This window comes from Corvus hawaiiensis, chromosome 16, assembly GCF_020740725.1.
Source record: "Corvus hawaiiensis isolate bCorHaw1 chromosome 16, bCorHaw1.pri.cur, whole genome shotgun sequence".
Classification (NCBI taxonomy): Eukaryota; Metazoa; Chordata; class Aves; order Passeriformes; family Corvidae; genus Corvus; species Corvus hawaiiensis.
In genome coordinates, this window is record NC_063228.1 from 6380433 (window position 1) to 6393275 (window position 12843).

General features: G+C 48.9%; 1 protein-coding gene across 1 annotated transcript; it reads left to right on the forward strand.

The window, feature by feature from the left end:
• Positions 1-1659: 1659 nt before the first annotated feature.
• Positions 1660-10701, forward strand: TMEM11 (transmembrane protein 11). Its single transcript, XM_048320715.1, has 2 exons — positions 1660-1765; positions 9774-10701. Exons 1-2 carry the CDS (start codon positions 1701-1703, stop codon positions 10288-10290), a joined length of 582 nt encoding a protein of 193 aa, XP_048176672.1. The 5' UTR covers positions 1660-1700; the 3' UTR covers positions 10291-10701.
• The last annotated feature ends 2142 nt before the right edge of the window (positions 10702-12843 follow it).

The following is a 12843-nucleotide window of genomic DNA, read 5'->3' on the forward strand; positions in this document are numbered from 1 at the left end:
CTGTTTTAAGATGGGCATGAAAATATTTAAATATCTAGCTGCTGTGCTTGTCCAGAGCAAGGTGGGCAGGCAGGTGACTCAGAGGGACACAAGGCACTTCCCTCCCTGAGCCAGCCCTCCTCAGGCCTGGGAGCACAGCCCGAGCACTCAGGATCCCAGCAGGGCATTTGTGTCACTTCCCAATGCTGTGTGAGGGCTACAGAGGTTGAGGCCAGAGTTTGGATAACTCAAACTGCCGGGAAGGGTGGTGTGGAGAACAGTTATGATTTGATCCAGTGTGACAAGCGGCCCCTGGGCTGCAGCTCGAGCGGGCAGGAGCGTGGGGTTTGCAGCTCCCGAGGGACAGCACAAGAGGTTGGGATTTGTAGCTGGGCTGTTGCTGGTTAACACGCTCTGTTTACATTCCACATTCCAGACGGTCCATGCTCTGGCCTGTCCCAGCAATGCTGCACGTTCTGCTGGGCTGGGCACGCTTCCCAAACACCTCCTTGTCCCTGGAAATGCAGCCTTTATCTCCCCCCCAAAACAGATGCCCCCCAAAATACAGCTGAGAGAGCAGCGGTGTGGGAGGGCCCTGTAGGCTGGAAGAGCAGCCTCGGGATGCCAGGGAAGGTGGAGGCAGCCGAGGTTTGTTCTCTTCAGTCACATTACATCACTTAGGAAAAATTTTGTCAAAAAGAGGGTTTTTCTAGGATCGGGAGATGCAGAGGCAGCGCCGCTGTCTCCTGACGTGCGCTGTCAGGCTGGAGGAGGGCTTCAGGAAAGGGGGGACTGCAGAGCACGGAGCTGCTGTTTGTTATGGGAAAGCTTAAAATTCCTGAGAAAAAAGCTCCTCTTCTGGGAGGAATCCGACCGGGAGCAAGAAGAGGCCCTGCAGAGGCTCAAGGATCCTGGAGATAACCATCCAAGCACCCCGGCACAGGTCACCCACAAAACCTTCACCACTGACTTCTGATGGATCCACAGGAGCCGGGAAACCTCTGGCAAGCCCACACTGCAATTCTAGAGAACCGTTTGGTTATAAACTTTATATGGACTTGATGATCTTGAGGTCTTTTCCTAAGTCATTCTGTGATTTATGCCTCCTCAGAGATGCGGCAAGGGAGCCTCCCCATTCACTGCCCCTCTTTCGAGATTGATTAAGGGGGCAAAATTCACCCCAAAACCGCCCAGCCTCTCCTCCCAGGGAGGCGCTGCACAAGGGGATCCTCCATCCCTAGTCCACTGCAGGGAAGGAACCTCCCGGGTTTTTTGGATCACGAACACGAGGCGATGCTGTGGCTGCTGAGCGATACCGACCCTCGGCAGCCGCATCCCTTCATGGCGGGGACGCGGGGCAGGCCGGAACTCGCCACCGCGCTCCTCCCACCGGGTGGAAGATCCCGGGCGGCGGCGCCGAGCTGAGCCGAGCCCCGCGGGGCTGCTCTGCCACCGGTACGGGGCTGTGGCCGGGAGCCCCACTGAGGTCTCACCGCGGCGCCCACCTGGCCCCACCGCCCCCGCCCAAGGGACTACACACCCCAGGGACCCCCGCGGCCGTGCGGCGGCGCGGGGCGCTGTGGGACTTGTAGTCCTTTCGCGGTCCCAGCCCCGCCCCGAGGAGCGGCCGCTGCCGCCCCCGCGCACTACATCTTCCGTCGGGCATCGCGGCGCGCCCGCGGGCCGCCGGCGGAGACATTTGCGAGGCGAGTGTCTCCAAGATGGCGGCGTGGGGAAGGAGGCGCGCGGGCCCCGGCGGCACCAACAGCGGTGGCGGCCGGGACAGGTGAGGGGCGGCCGGGCTGGGGCGAGGGACGGCGGGGACCGCGGGGCTGCACCACCCGCGGTGGTCCGGCGACCCTGCGGCAAGGGTGGGGGCCCCGCGAGGGGAGCGTGGCCGGGCGGGGCGGGCGCGGGACGCGGAGGCGCGGAGGGGCCGGGGGCGTTCGGCGGGGCCGGGCCCGGGGAAGGTCAGCGCGGCCCGCGGCGTGTCGGGGGCAGCGCTACCCGCGGCGGGGTGCGGCGCTGGGGGCCGGGTGGAGGAGGGCCGGCCCCGAGAGGCTCCTTCCGTCCACGGCTATTTTTAAAGGCGGGGAGGGAGCGGCGAGTCCTCCAGGGTGACCTCCTTCTGCCGGGGCCGCGGCGGGCAGGGAGCTCGGTACCGTGCTCCGGCCTCTGGCAGGGTGGAGGAGTGTCCAGCATAGGCTGGAAATACCCACGGAGCAGCGGTGGAAGTTTGGGAATCGCAACTTTAAAATGGGAAAAAGAGATAGAGGGAAATCTTACAGAATCAATTAGGCTCGAAAGATCTGAGATCATCGAGTCCAACCTGTGACCGATCCCCACCCCGTCATCCAGACCAGAGTACTGAGTGCCACCCAGTCTTTCCTTAAACACCTCCAGGGACGGTGACTCTGCCACCTTCCAGAGCAGCCCATTCCAGTATTTAATTACCCTTTCTGTGAAGAAATTCTTCCAAATGTCCGACCTAAATGTTCTCCACCTGCTGAAAATGTCTGGGTTTATCCTGTATTTCCTGACGTTGGCATTTTTCTGTTCTGCCCCAGGGCTGACTGATGTAACTGGCAGCTGCTGAAAGCTGCTGCGGTGTTTTGTGAGTTTTCCTTTGGTCTGCCGCCTTGCCTCGAAACTCTGATATCCCTCTTAATTAGAAACTCTGATGTCCCTCTTAATCTGTGTTGTGGCTTTTGCTTCACTTTGTTCCTTGCTGTGATCCAACAGTGTTTGCTTTGATGCTGTTGAATCTACACGGCCAAGGAGAGCCACTAGTAGCCCTGAAAATTCTGGCGCTAATGTGAATTGCAGGAATGCTGCCTGTGTTCAGAGAATTCAAAAGTAATTGAACTGGAAGGGCCAATGGAATTCCTGCATCAGCGTGGTTTAAATAAACAACTAAGAATACCACCGTGGTAAAACTGTCTGCACCCAGTGCTGGCACTGCCCCAGCATGGGAGGTGTGGAGTTTTCATGTGTTTTTTTCATGCGGCAGACGTGTCCTCCCAGCAGAAGGGAAGAAACAGAATATGGAAAAGAACACTTAATAACTTCAGTTATTCTTCCAGGGTGAAAATTGATGCAGACTTAAAAAGTGAGTTGTTACTGTGTAGCTTCATCTGTGACCTGTACAATAATCTAATTGTTGTTTGAGGTGATCTTTTTTCAAAGCTGTGATTGCTCTTGATCTTATGATCAAAAATACTCCTAAACACAAGTCACTCCATGAACCTGCTGCATGTAGTATTTTTCCTCTGCCAGTGAGAAGTGTATGGAAGAGAACAGAACAGCAGATCCTCCCCTGAGCAGCATTTCACAATCTCCATCAAAAGCTGGTGGTTCTTTAGGTGTCACCCTGTACAAATGTGACAGAGGAGGATAATCCCAAAAGGTGTTGGGTGATGTCAGCGAGGTGCTGCTTCTTCTTAGCAGTTGCAGAGCAGGAGATGTGGATGACTGGGCCTCAGCCTCTCCATCAGTGGCTGATCCCAAACCACACCTGCCCGTCTTGTTCGGCTGCTGCAGCACCGGTTGTGCAAAGGCAGCGCTGACAGACCTGATGTCATCACATGATGACATGTGTTTTTTATAGGGTGAATACAGTTTTCTTACTCTGGGCGGGATTCTTGTCCAAAGACACATTCCTTTGAACTGGATATGCTGATCCAGTTTTCCTGGTAACTGAGCTGCTTCAAGGAGTGTTTGTAGTTGTCAGCCAGCCGCTCTGAAAGGCATCTGTGTGTCGGAGGTGGTGTGAGGAGACTCAGTACTGAATAAAATCCTGTCTGCTATGAGACTAGAACAGCTTTCATTAAAAAAAAAAAAAAAAAAAAAAAAAGACCAGCATATCTGTGGAGACTGAGTCCCTTCATAAGCAACTTTATTGATACAGAGAAAGGTATAATTGGTTAAAAAGTGCTTTCCTTGCTAGGAGTGAATGTAAGGACATTAATTTCAAAGGATGTTGAATGTGAACTCCAGCTGGCTCTGGTGGTAAAATAATAATGTTAAACAAAATAACCAAAAACACTGAAGGGAGCCAACTAAATATTTGTTTTTCTTCATTCTGGATAGACTCTTTAATGGAGCCTGTCTAAAGGGAATTGTTAATCTGTAGACCAAAACAACTTTTTCATACAGAACAGACACTGGTTTGTACTGGGTGTTTTTGTATAAAAGGCAGCCTGGTGCCCGCCAGAGCAGTGGACAGCATGTCATTTGTTCCCCTGGGAGGTGTTCTGACAAACTCTGGAAAGAACAGCTTTCATGTCATCATCACTGCCTGCACTGGTTCCTCTGTGCCCTCACAGAACTCTCCTTTTGCTACCTGCACTGCTCAGATTTCTGGTACTCTGCTTGCAGCAATGATTGACCTATTTCCATCAGCCTGGCTAATCATTAGTTGATTTTAAATTGACACCTCCTTGTTGTTTGGGGGCTGGATTTGTTGTTATGGTCTGGTGATGTTTTCCTTAGAGTTCAGGGAATGTTGTTGTCCCTCCCTGAGGCTGCTTGAAGAGCTTCCCAATGTTCTCCTGTCCTTTTTCCTATTTGAATTTAAGGTGCATCTTTTGAATGAAAGTCTTGCTTTATTGCCCTGCATTTCCTGTTCTTCTTCTGCTTGAATGCCCTTCTTAAAGCCCCAGGCCTGACAGCCCTGGCTGAGGACCTGAGCCTGATAGATGGTGAGGACATTCAGCAGAGAAGCAATTCTCCAGGTGTTTAGGGTGGGATGTGTTTGTGCTTTCTTTGCACCTGAGTATCCCGAGTAGAAACATACACTGAGGAATATGACTGGGAGGTGGAATATTTCCACTGAGAATTAAAGCCAGGCCACAGCTCGTTCCTTAATCTTGAAATCAAATTAAATTTCAGGAAGGATTTATGTTGGAGGGAGGGAAGTTTAGTGTTTGAATTTGTCGTGCCTTGACTCTGTTGACTTCCTCCAGCTTGGCTGAGATGCTGACAATGCTCCCAGACATGCTCTGGCCATCTGTAATGTCCTTTTTCTGAGATCCTGCACAGCCAGCACGAAACCCCTCTTGCACTGCTGAGCTGGACTGTGTGTGCTGCTTGTGACAGGTGTTATCACACTGCTGCAAGCCTCCCCTTTCTAATTTTTTTAACTACTAATCCAACTGGTCTTCATTTTCAGTTAATCTGATTGTTTGTTGCTCTGAGCAAAACTCTTGCCCAGGAATATTCTTTTAAAAAAACAAAAAACTTTAACAAAATTTGACCTACGTGTTACGGGAGGGGCTTACAAATAACTTTTATTTTTGCCCTGAACTGTACCTGAACTTTGTGCAGCTTAAGATTGTTTCCAAGTGTGATTTTGAGCATTTTGCAGAACTGAGATAGTCGGATGACTTGAAACACTCACCAAAGGTCTGTCTGGCAGGTGCCATTAGGTTGAGGGCAAAAAACTCAGGAGGCTCAGTCGTTCTCCCCTGCAGCTGGGCAGTGGTTAGGAGGATGCTGAGGGTTCTCCCAGGATGTTTTCACTTGCCTTGTTCTCAGTGCTCTGTTCCTTTGTTTCTGCTTTTGCCACTTGTCACCTGGCAAAACTGAAGGTCTTTTGACAATGAGTGACATTGTGCCTTCTCTTTGGAATGTTACTTATTTCTTCATCTGTAAAGACTATCCAATTGAAATTTCCCTTTACCAGGCAGGCTGCTGTTTTCAGGAGCCTGCTTCCAAGGTGGAGGCAGAGAGGTGGAGCTGCTCTGAGGACTGGAACTTTGGAAGAGATTCTTCTCTGTGAGGGTGCTGAGACCCTGGCACAGGTAGCCCAGAGAAGCTGTGGCTGCCCCATCCCTGGAAGTGTCCAAGGCCAGGCTGAACTGGGCTTGGAGCAACCTGGGATAGTGGAAGGTGTCTCTGCCCATGGCAGGGGGTTGGAACTGGATGGGCTTTGAGGTCTCTTCCAACCCAAGCCATGTCAGGATTTGATGAACTGCTGGAGCTGCTATTGTTCAGCAGCTGCAGCACCCCTCTCCTGGTGCTCTCCCATATTCCCATGTTAGGAAGACAATCCAAATGTAATTTGAAGCTTGCTCTATAGCTAACACAGACTCTTCTGCCCCTCCTGCTGCTGTAGCTCTGTTAACAATGGATTCATTTTTATAACTTTGGCAATACCAAAATTTGACATCGTTGAGTTTTAAGTGATTTACATCTTGCTGTGCTGAATAGCTGAGAGTTCTGTCACATTCGCCCCTCCAGGCATTCATTTAGCACCAGGAAAGAGACACTAAAATTTCTCAAATATAGAATGCCTGAAGCTGCAATAGAACAAATACTTGGATATAAGGCCTAGAACTATTCCTGCAGAACAGCTGTACAACTTTTTAACTGTGCCCTCTTATTTAGAGTGGGGAGACAGGTCCTGGAAAATCATTTGATTGAATAATACTAACAACTGCTTTTAGGCTCTGATCTGTCTAGTAAACAGCCTGTCAGGCTTCTGAACACCTGGCAGCATTTTACGTCTTCTGGCATTAGGTGCTCTCTGGTTATTTACTATTCTTCTAAGTAAAATGGAGTTTATATAAAATCCCCACACTTGATAAGTGGTGGATGCCAGCTCAGAATTGCTTGCACAGCTCTGCATTTGTGTTTGTCATGGCTGGGGGGGTGGATGACAAGCTCCAAAAGGCAAACTCCATGGCCTCCAGTGTTTGAGCAAATCCAGTTGCTTTGACTGGATTTGTTCGTGTGCAGCTGCTGTGTTCAGTTGAAAGGCTGTGTCAGGAGAGTTGCCTCTGTGAAGTGCTCAGCTGAAACCTCCTCAAGCCCACGTATCTCATCTGTGTCTCTTTCTATATAATCTGAAATCTGAACAGTTTTCAGCTTTCCATGCTCCAGGGGCAGCCAGTTCTTGTGTGGAAATAATAACATGATAACCCCACTTTGTGCAGAAACGGAAATTTGCTGCCTGCCTTGTTGACTCTTCATGTGTCCTATTTGAGCAGGTATCTTTTCATTTGTCATTTTTGGATTGGCTGTTTTGCCATTTGCAGCTTCAGCACTGTGACACAGATTTATTCTGATTTTAGAGGACTCATTTGGAGAAACAGCGCAGTTGGGGGGCAGACTTTTTTCAGGGATGAAGCCTTTGTGCAGTTCAATTCCCAGTGATTTTTTTTTTTTTTGGTCAGCAGAACATACTTTAAATTCTGCTTGTTTTGGCATAAGAGGACTGTGCTTTTCTTGACTTTATTGTTATAAAGCCCCAGAGCCTGGCAAGCTAAAAAATTCCAGAGGAGATGGACAGTGCTGCCTCTGGCCAGTCTGTTGGATTCCTGCTGACAGGTGGCTGTTTGTGGTGTGGCTCTGCTTGTGCAATGATGGTGAAAGGAAAAAAGGGGTGTTCAGAGGGAAGAACAGGCAAGATCTGAGCAAGGAGAAATGAGGCTGTTTGCTAGTGCCACCTTTCCTGGTGCTGAGCCTGGAGAAATCCCATGTAATGTAGGTACTGAATTCCTAGAGTTAGAAGCTCAGTTCCCATGGCTCTTGCACAGGCAGGGAAGGAATGGGCTCACTTCACCCATGTTTTCCCAGTGATGACAGGGAGATCTGGAATGACAACAACTGTGCTGTTCCTAAGCCTCTGGGAAGTTCTTAGTTGAATTCGGATTCTGCTTCTCTATTTTGCAGACCCATCTGCATGCTCCCAGGTATTACAAAACACTGACAGTGCTCCTTGGTAAGAAATATTAATTTTGCCTGGAGGGTTGTGTTAGCACTGGCTTGGCTTCCAGCTTGAAAATGCCTTTCAGCAATAGCTTTTCCATGAAGTCATTATGCCCTAGCAAGTGGTTTCACATAGTCATGGGTAGTGGTGTGCAAAGTTACCTTAAGCCTCTGTATGTCTTTTGCAATGAAACTGGAATTTTTGATTTGGAAGAAGCTGCACGTGGAGCAGCTGTTATCAGGGAAAAGAATCCTTGGCAAAAACCACGAGCAGCTGTGTCCTTTGTGTCAGTAACACCTGCTTAACCGGTTTCTTGTTAGAAACTCCTTATATAGGTCCTGTCCTTAAATTTTTTTTTCTCTAAATACCTCTCAATTCACTGCAGAATGTCAGAGCCCACTACATCCTGTGCTGAAAGGGTTAATGGTAATTTTCCAAACAGTGTCTGACAAGCTCATTACCCTGAAGAAACCCCTGGCATACACGGAATTCAGGTGGATTTTTATTTTTCTTTCTACCCATGGACAGACCAAGGGGGAAATGCACTGCAAGGAACTCAATAACTACATTGTAGGTTGAGTTTTCCTTGTAGGTTAAATAAATTCCAGCTGGACTTTTAATGAAACTGCTTATTACTCTGCTTTGGGAGAGGGTGGTGCCTCTCAGGTGCTGCTGGTTGATGTTTGCTGCTGTTACAAACATGTCTGCTACGTCTGCAACAGCTTGTAATTTAACAATATTCTCGATTACAGCTGGCCACTGCTCAATCCCCTTTGCAGCCTGAGTGGACCTGCACATTAAGGATAATGTTTGGCAACAGCAGCTTGTGAATGTGTATTTTTCTCCCTTATTTTCCAGTGCATGCACATAAGTACCACCGTACTAATGGAGCAAAAAGTGCTCATTCTGTTCTCCACATCAGCAGTGTGTTCCTGCTGATATCACGGGGGTCTAAATGTTGTTGGGATGAGGCTGTTTTGTCTGCTGTGATTAGGTCAGATGTGTGTGATTTGTTCTCCTTCTGCTAAAGGAATCTGCTAGATATTTTTATCCTTGCGAGGCCACGTGCTCAGTTTTGCTCTGGTTAAGCACAAGTATGTCAGAAATGTTCATTTCTGCTTAGAAGGGAGGATTTTGCCTGGTTCTGATGGATAGGTTTTTACCCTTTCTCAGAGCAGGTAAACAGTCATAATCCTATTTCTTAGCAGTCTGTACGTGAATGTAGCTGCAGATAGAAGGTGATATGGTGAAGAGGGTGGAGGGAAGGTGGAAATTGATGTGACACTAGGTAGCTGAAAGCTGCTGCTCCAATACAAATTCCCTGCATCCCCTGAGTGGGAATGTGCTCCCAGGTGAAGTGAGCAGCTCTTTCTTCACTGCTTAAGCCTGCGTGGGTTAAAAATGTATTCATGTCTTGCTTTGCTGCATCCCACTTCAGGAGAGGGAGTGAACCGTTCTGCCACAAACTGAATGCTCTGCTACCTTCTTCACCTTCCCTTTCAGCAATGTTCCTTGGCCATCCTTGTTGGATTTACCATGGATTTACTAGGCTGTGTTTAATATGGAGGACTAAATAGCAAGCTGCATCAGAAAGCAAATGTATTCATCTGGAGATGCTTCCTCTCTCCAAACCTCCCAGTGCAGCTTGTCCTCCTGATAAATGAGCTGCTTGTCTTGGTTCCTCTGAAAGCTCCGGAAGTTCGTATGGTTTGTTCAGTGATGTGTTGTGGTCACTAAGGTGTGAGTGACACTTCTGCTCTCTCCAAAGAAACTGCTTGGGTATCAGTGTGAGGAACCATTTCAGGACTGTTAAATGACCCTAGTTCTCAAATTGTTCTAGATCCTCCAAGTTAGGAAGAGGTAAGAAAAATATGTTGCCTTCTTTTGGGATGAATTATTGTACAGCAGGAGAAATCAGCTGATGTGAAATGAAGCTTGTGTTGAAAAGCTGCTGGTTGTGAAACAGAGGCAGTGACCTTGAGGGGCTGCCCTCACTTGGGGCACTTCTCTCCTCTCCCAGCCGGGTGGGTGCACAGCCTGTCCTTCAGCCCTGTAGTTTTAATTCTTCATTTCCCCTCACCAGGGTGACCTTGTCCTCCACGGACTGTTACATTGTGCACGAGATCTACAACGGGGAGAATGCTCAGGACCAGTTTGAGTACGAGCTGGAGCAGGCACTGGAAGCGCAGTACAAGTACATCGTGATCGAGCCCACGCGCATTGGGGACGAGACGGCGCGCTGGATCACCGTGGGCAACTGCCTGCACAAGACGGCCGTGCTGGCGGGCACCACCTGCCTGTTCACCCCCCTGGCACTGCCAGTCGATTATTCTCACTACATCTCCCTGCCCGCTGGAGTGCTGAGCGTGGCTTGCTGCACCCTCTATGGGATCTCTTGGCAGTTTGATCCCTGTTGCAAGTACCAGGTCGAGTACGATGCCTATAAACTTTCGCGCCTGCCCCTGCATACGCTCACCTCGTCCACTCCTGTGGTGCTGGTGAGGAAGGACGACCTGCACAGAAAGAGACTGCACAACACAATAGCACTCGCTGCCCTGGTGTACTGTGTAAAGAAGATCTATGAACTCTATGCTGTATGACTTCAGCAGGGAAGAGAGAAACCCACAAAGACAAGTGTATTAAGACTCCCACAGTAACATTTTGTTTTTCCTCTTTGAGAAGCGGTGGAGACTGGCAAGGATTTGGTTTAATAGAGCTGTTATTTTTCAAATAACACATCACTGGTGCACCAAGGTTTTTCAGTTCTTCGTTACTCTTGAGATGTGGATGTGTGGTGACTTGAGATCTGTATGTTAGGCCAGGGGAGTCCAATCCAGCAGCAGAATGTCGATGAAAGAAAGCAATAGAAAGAAGGGGTGTGAGAGCTGCTTTTTTTCTTTTTTTTTTTTCTTTTTTTTTTTTTTTTGGAAACATTTAAGTATATTGTTTAATTGTATTACACAGAACCAGCCAGAAGTTATCATTGACCATTAAAGGATGAGAATTTCAAATGCTTTTGCTCTCGTCACTGTTATCATAGTCCCCTTTGCTGGTGTGGTTCCAGGGGGTTGAGGCTTTAGACCTGCTCACACACACACCTGACACTCCTCTTGTCCAGTGCATGTGGCAGCAGCATCTGTGTTACAGCAGGCATCTGCTGAAGGAATAGCTGCAGGGTGTCACTTCCCCTCTTGCTTGGCTAGTTGTGTTTCTTGGAAGAGGTTTTACCAACTTTATACCTTTTTGGTAATTGCTAAACATTGATGGATGGGGATAAAGGTGTCCCAGTCCTCTGCTGCCCTGCACCTCCAACCATGACTCCTCTGCACGACAGAGATACCACTCTGACTTTCCAGCTACATTCTGCTCAGTTCTTGTACGAGTTCTTCCTAAGGTGGATACATCTCCTCTTAAAATGCCTTGAGCCACTTGCAGGGCTGGGGGCTGCCAAGGTGGGAGTCCACCTGTCCTACCTTTGTGCTGTGCCCTGACCACACAATTCCACTGCTTTTGCCTGGAACACAGGAGCTGCCGGCTCCTGCTGCAAGGTATCCATGTGACTGCATCTTGTTACTGTGTTACCTGAAATTTTAGAATTCAGTCCTATGCATTAAATCATATTTTAGCTTTAAATTCAAAATCTTGTTCTTAGAATGGGAAGCATTTACTGTTCTGTGAGATCTGCCAGTTACTTTTAAAAGATAGGGGCTTGCTGTCTCTAATCTCCTCCCACCACATGGAGAATAGGTGTGGCTGGTGTTGGCATGGCCAGCTTGGCACAGCTTCAGGTGTTACATTGGGAATAGGAGAGCAAAGGCCTGCAGTGAGAGCTGCTTGTGCACTGCGTGCTCCCTGCTCCAGTGGGAGCAGCAGCCTGACCTTCACAGCTGAAACACTAACCTTGGCAGGGGTCAGACCCCAAATTCTGCCCTTCTGTCTTTATCTCTCCAAACTGCCATAGCAGGCACCAAGGACTCCCCCTGTCCTCGCCTCCATGGGCTGTTCTGACCACAGTTCTCACTTGTGCTTCTCTGCTTGGGCAGGTTTTGTGTGAGCAGGACACTCAGCATTGGGCAAACTGGGTTTGCTGGGTGTTCTCAGCCCTCAGCAGCAGCACAGGCAGCTGTACCTGAGTGGGCTGGAGGAACTCCAGTGGCAGTGAGGCATTTCTGGGTGGCAACAGCCCTTTGTACAGAGGCTGAGCTCTCTCCCTCCAAGGTTAAGAGAAGCTGGGATCCAGAGCGTCTATTTATAGCAACAATGTACAGTTGCCTTGGCAGAGAGGAGGCAAAGAAGTGCAACCACTTCATCTTTCAGTGGTTAGGCCAGGCTGGGCAGGCTGCCCTTTCACCCTGATGTGTGTTTCCAAACCCTGCTGGATGGATTTGAAGCCAGTGGCACATCTGCCATAGCTAACACTGCTTATTGCTGCAGAAAGCCCTGAAATACCTTTGTGCTGGCCACACCAAAGGTCTTCCTGCTGTTTTTTTACTCAATGCAGAATAATTCTCAGGGCTGTTAGTTCCTTTTCTGCACCAAACCTCTGGGGTCCTGGTACCTTTTTGTGTTAAGCTTCCCCTCGTCTGGAATGATCACTATGGCAGGTTCCCTAAATGCATGGCTGGCATCAGAGACTTGAGTTAAAAATTAGCAAGTTTCCTGGGGTCTCCCATTGCAGGAGGAAAGGTGAAAAGTCAGCTTAGCTGTCACAATGGGTAGGTCTGATTTAAAAACACACCTGATTTCCAAGGAATCTCAGTGATAATGTAGCTAAAATGCTTTTTAACATTCTAGTTGTTAGTCAGGGCTGTAACTGTGCAAGGTGACCTGGGAGAATGAGAGGGGTCTTGAGGGGTATTTTAGTGCATGGTGAAATGGTAAAACAACTTCCAGAAATTCTCTTCCATGTGGAGTGGTGCTGTATTTGCTTTCCACTGTGCCAGTAGCTGGGAACCAACAGTGGCTGGGGACAAACCTCTCTTCAGAAGCCCCCACACTTTGCTGCCCACCCTGCCCATTGTGGACATGCTCTGGAGTGTCCAACATTCCCCTTCTCACAGAGAGGAAATTTATTTCCAAAGGGAATGTGTGCATTCTCAGCAACCTCTGCCTTGGAGCTGTAGTTCCTACAGTAACTCCCCAAACATAATTTT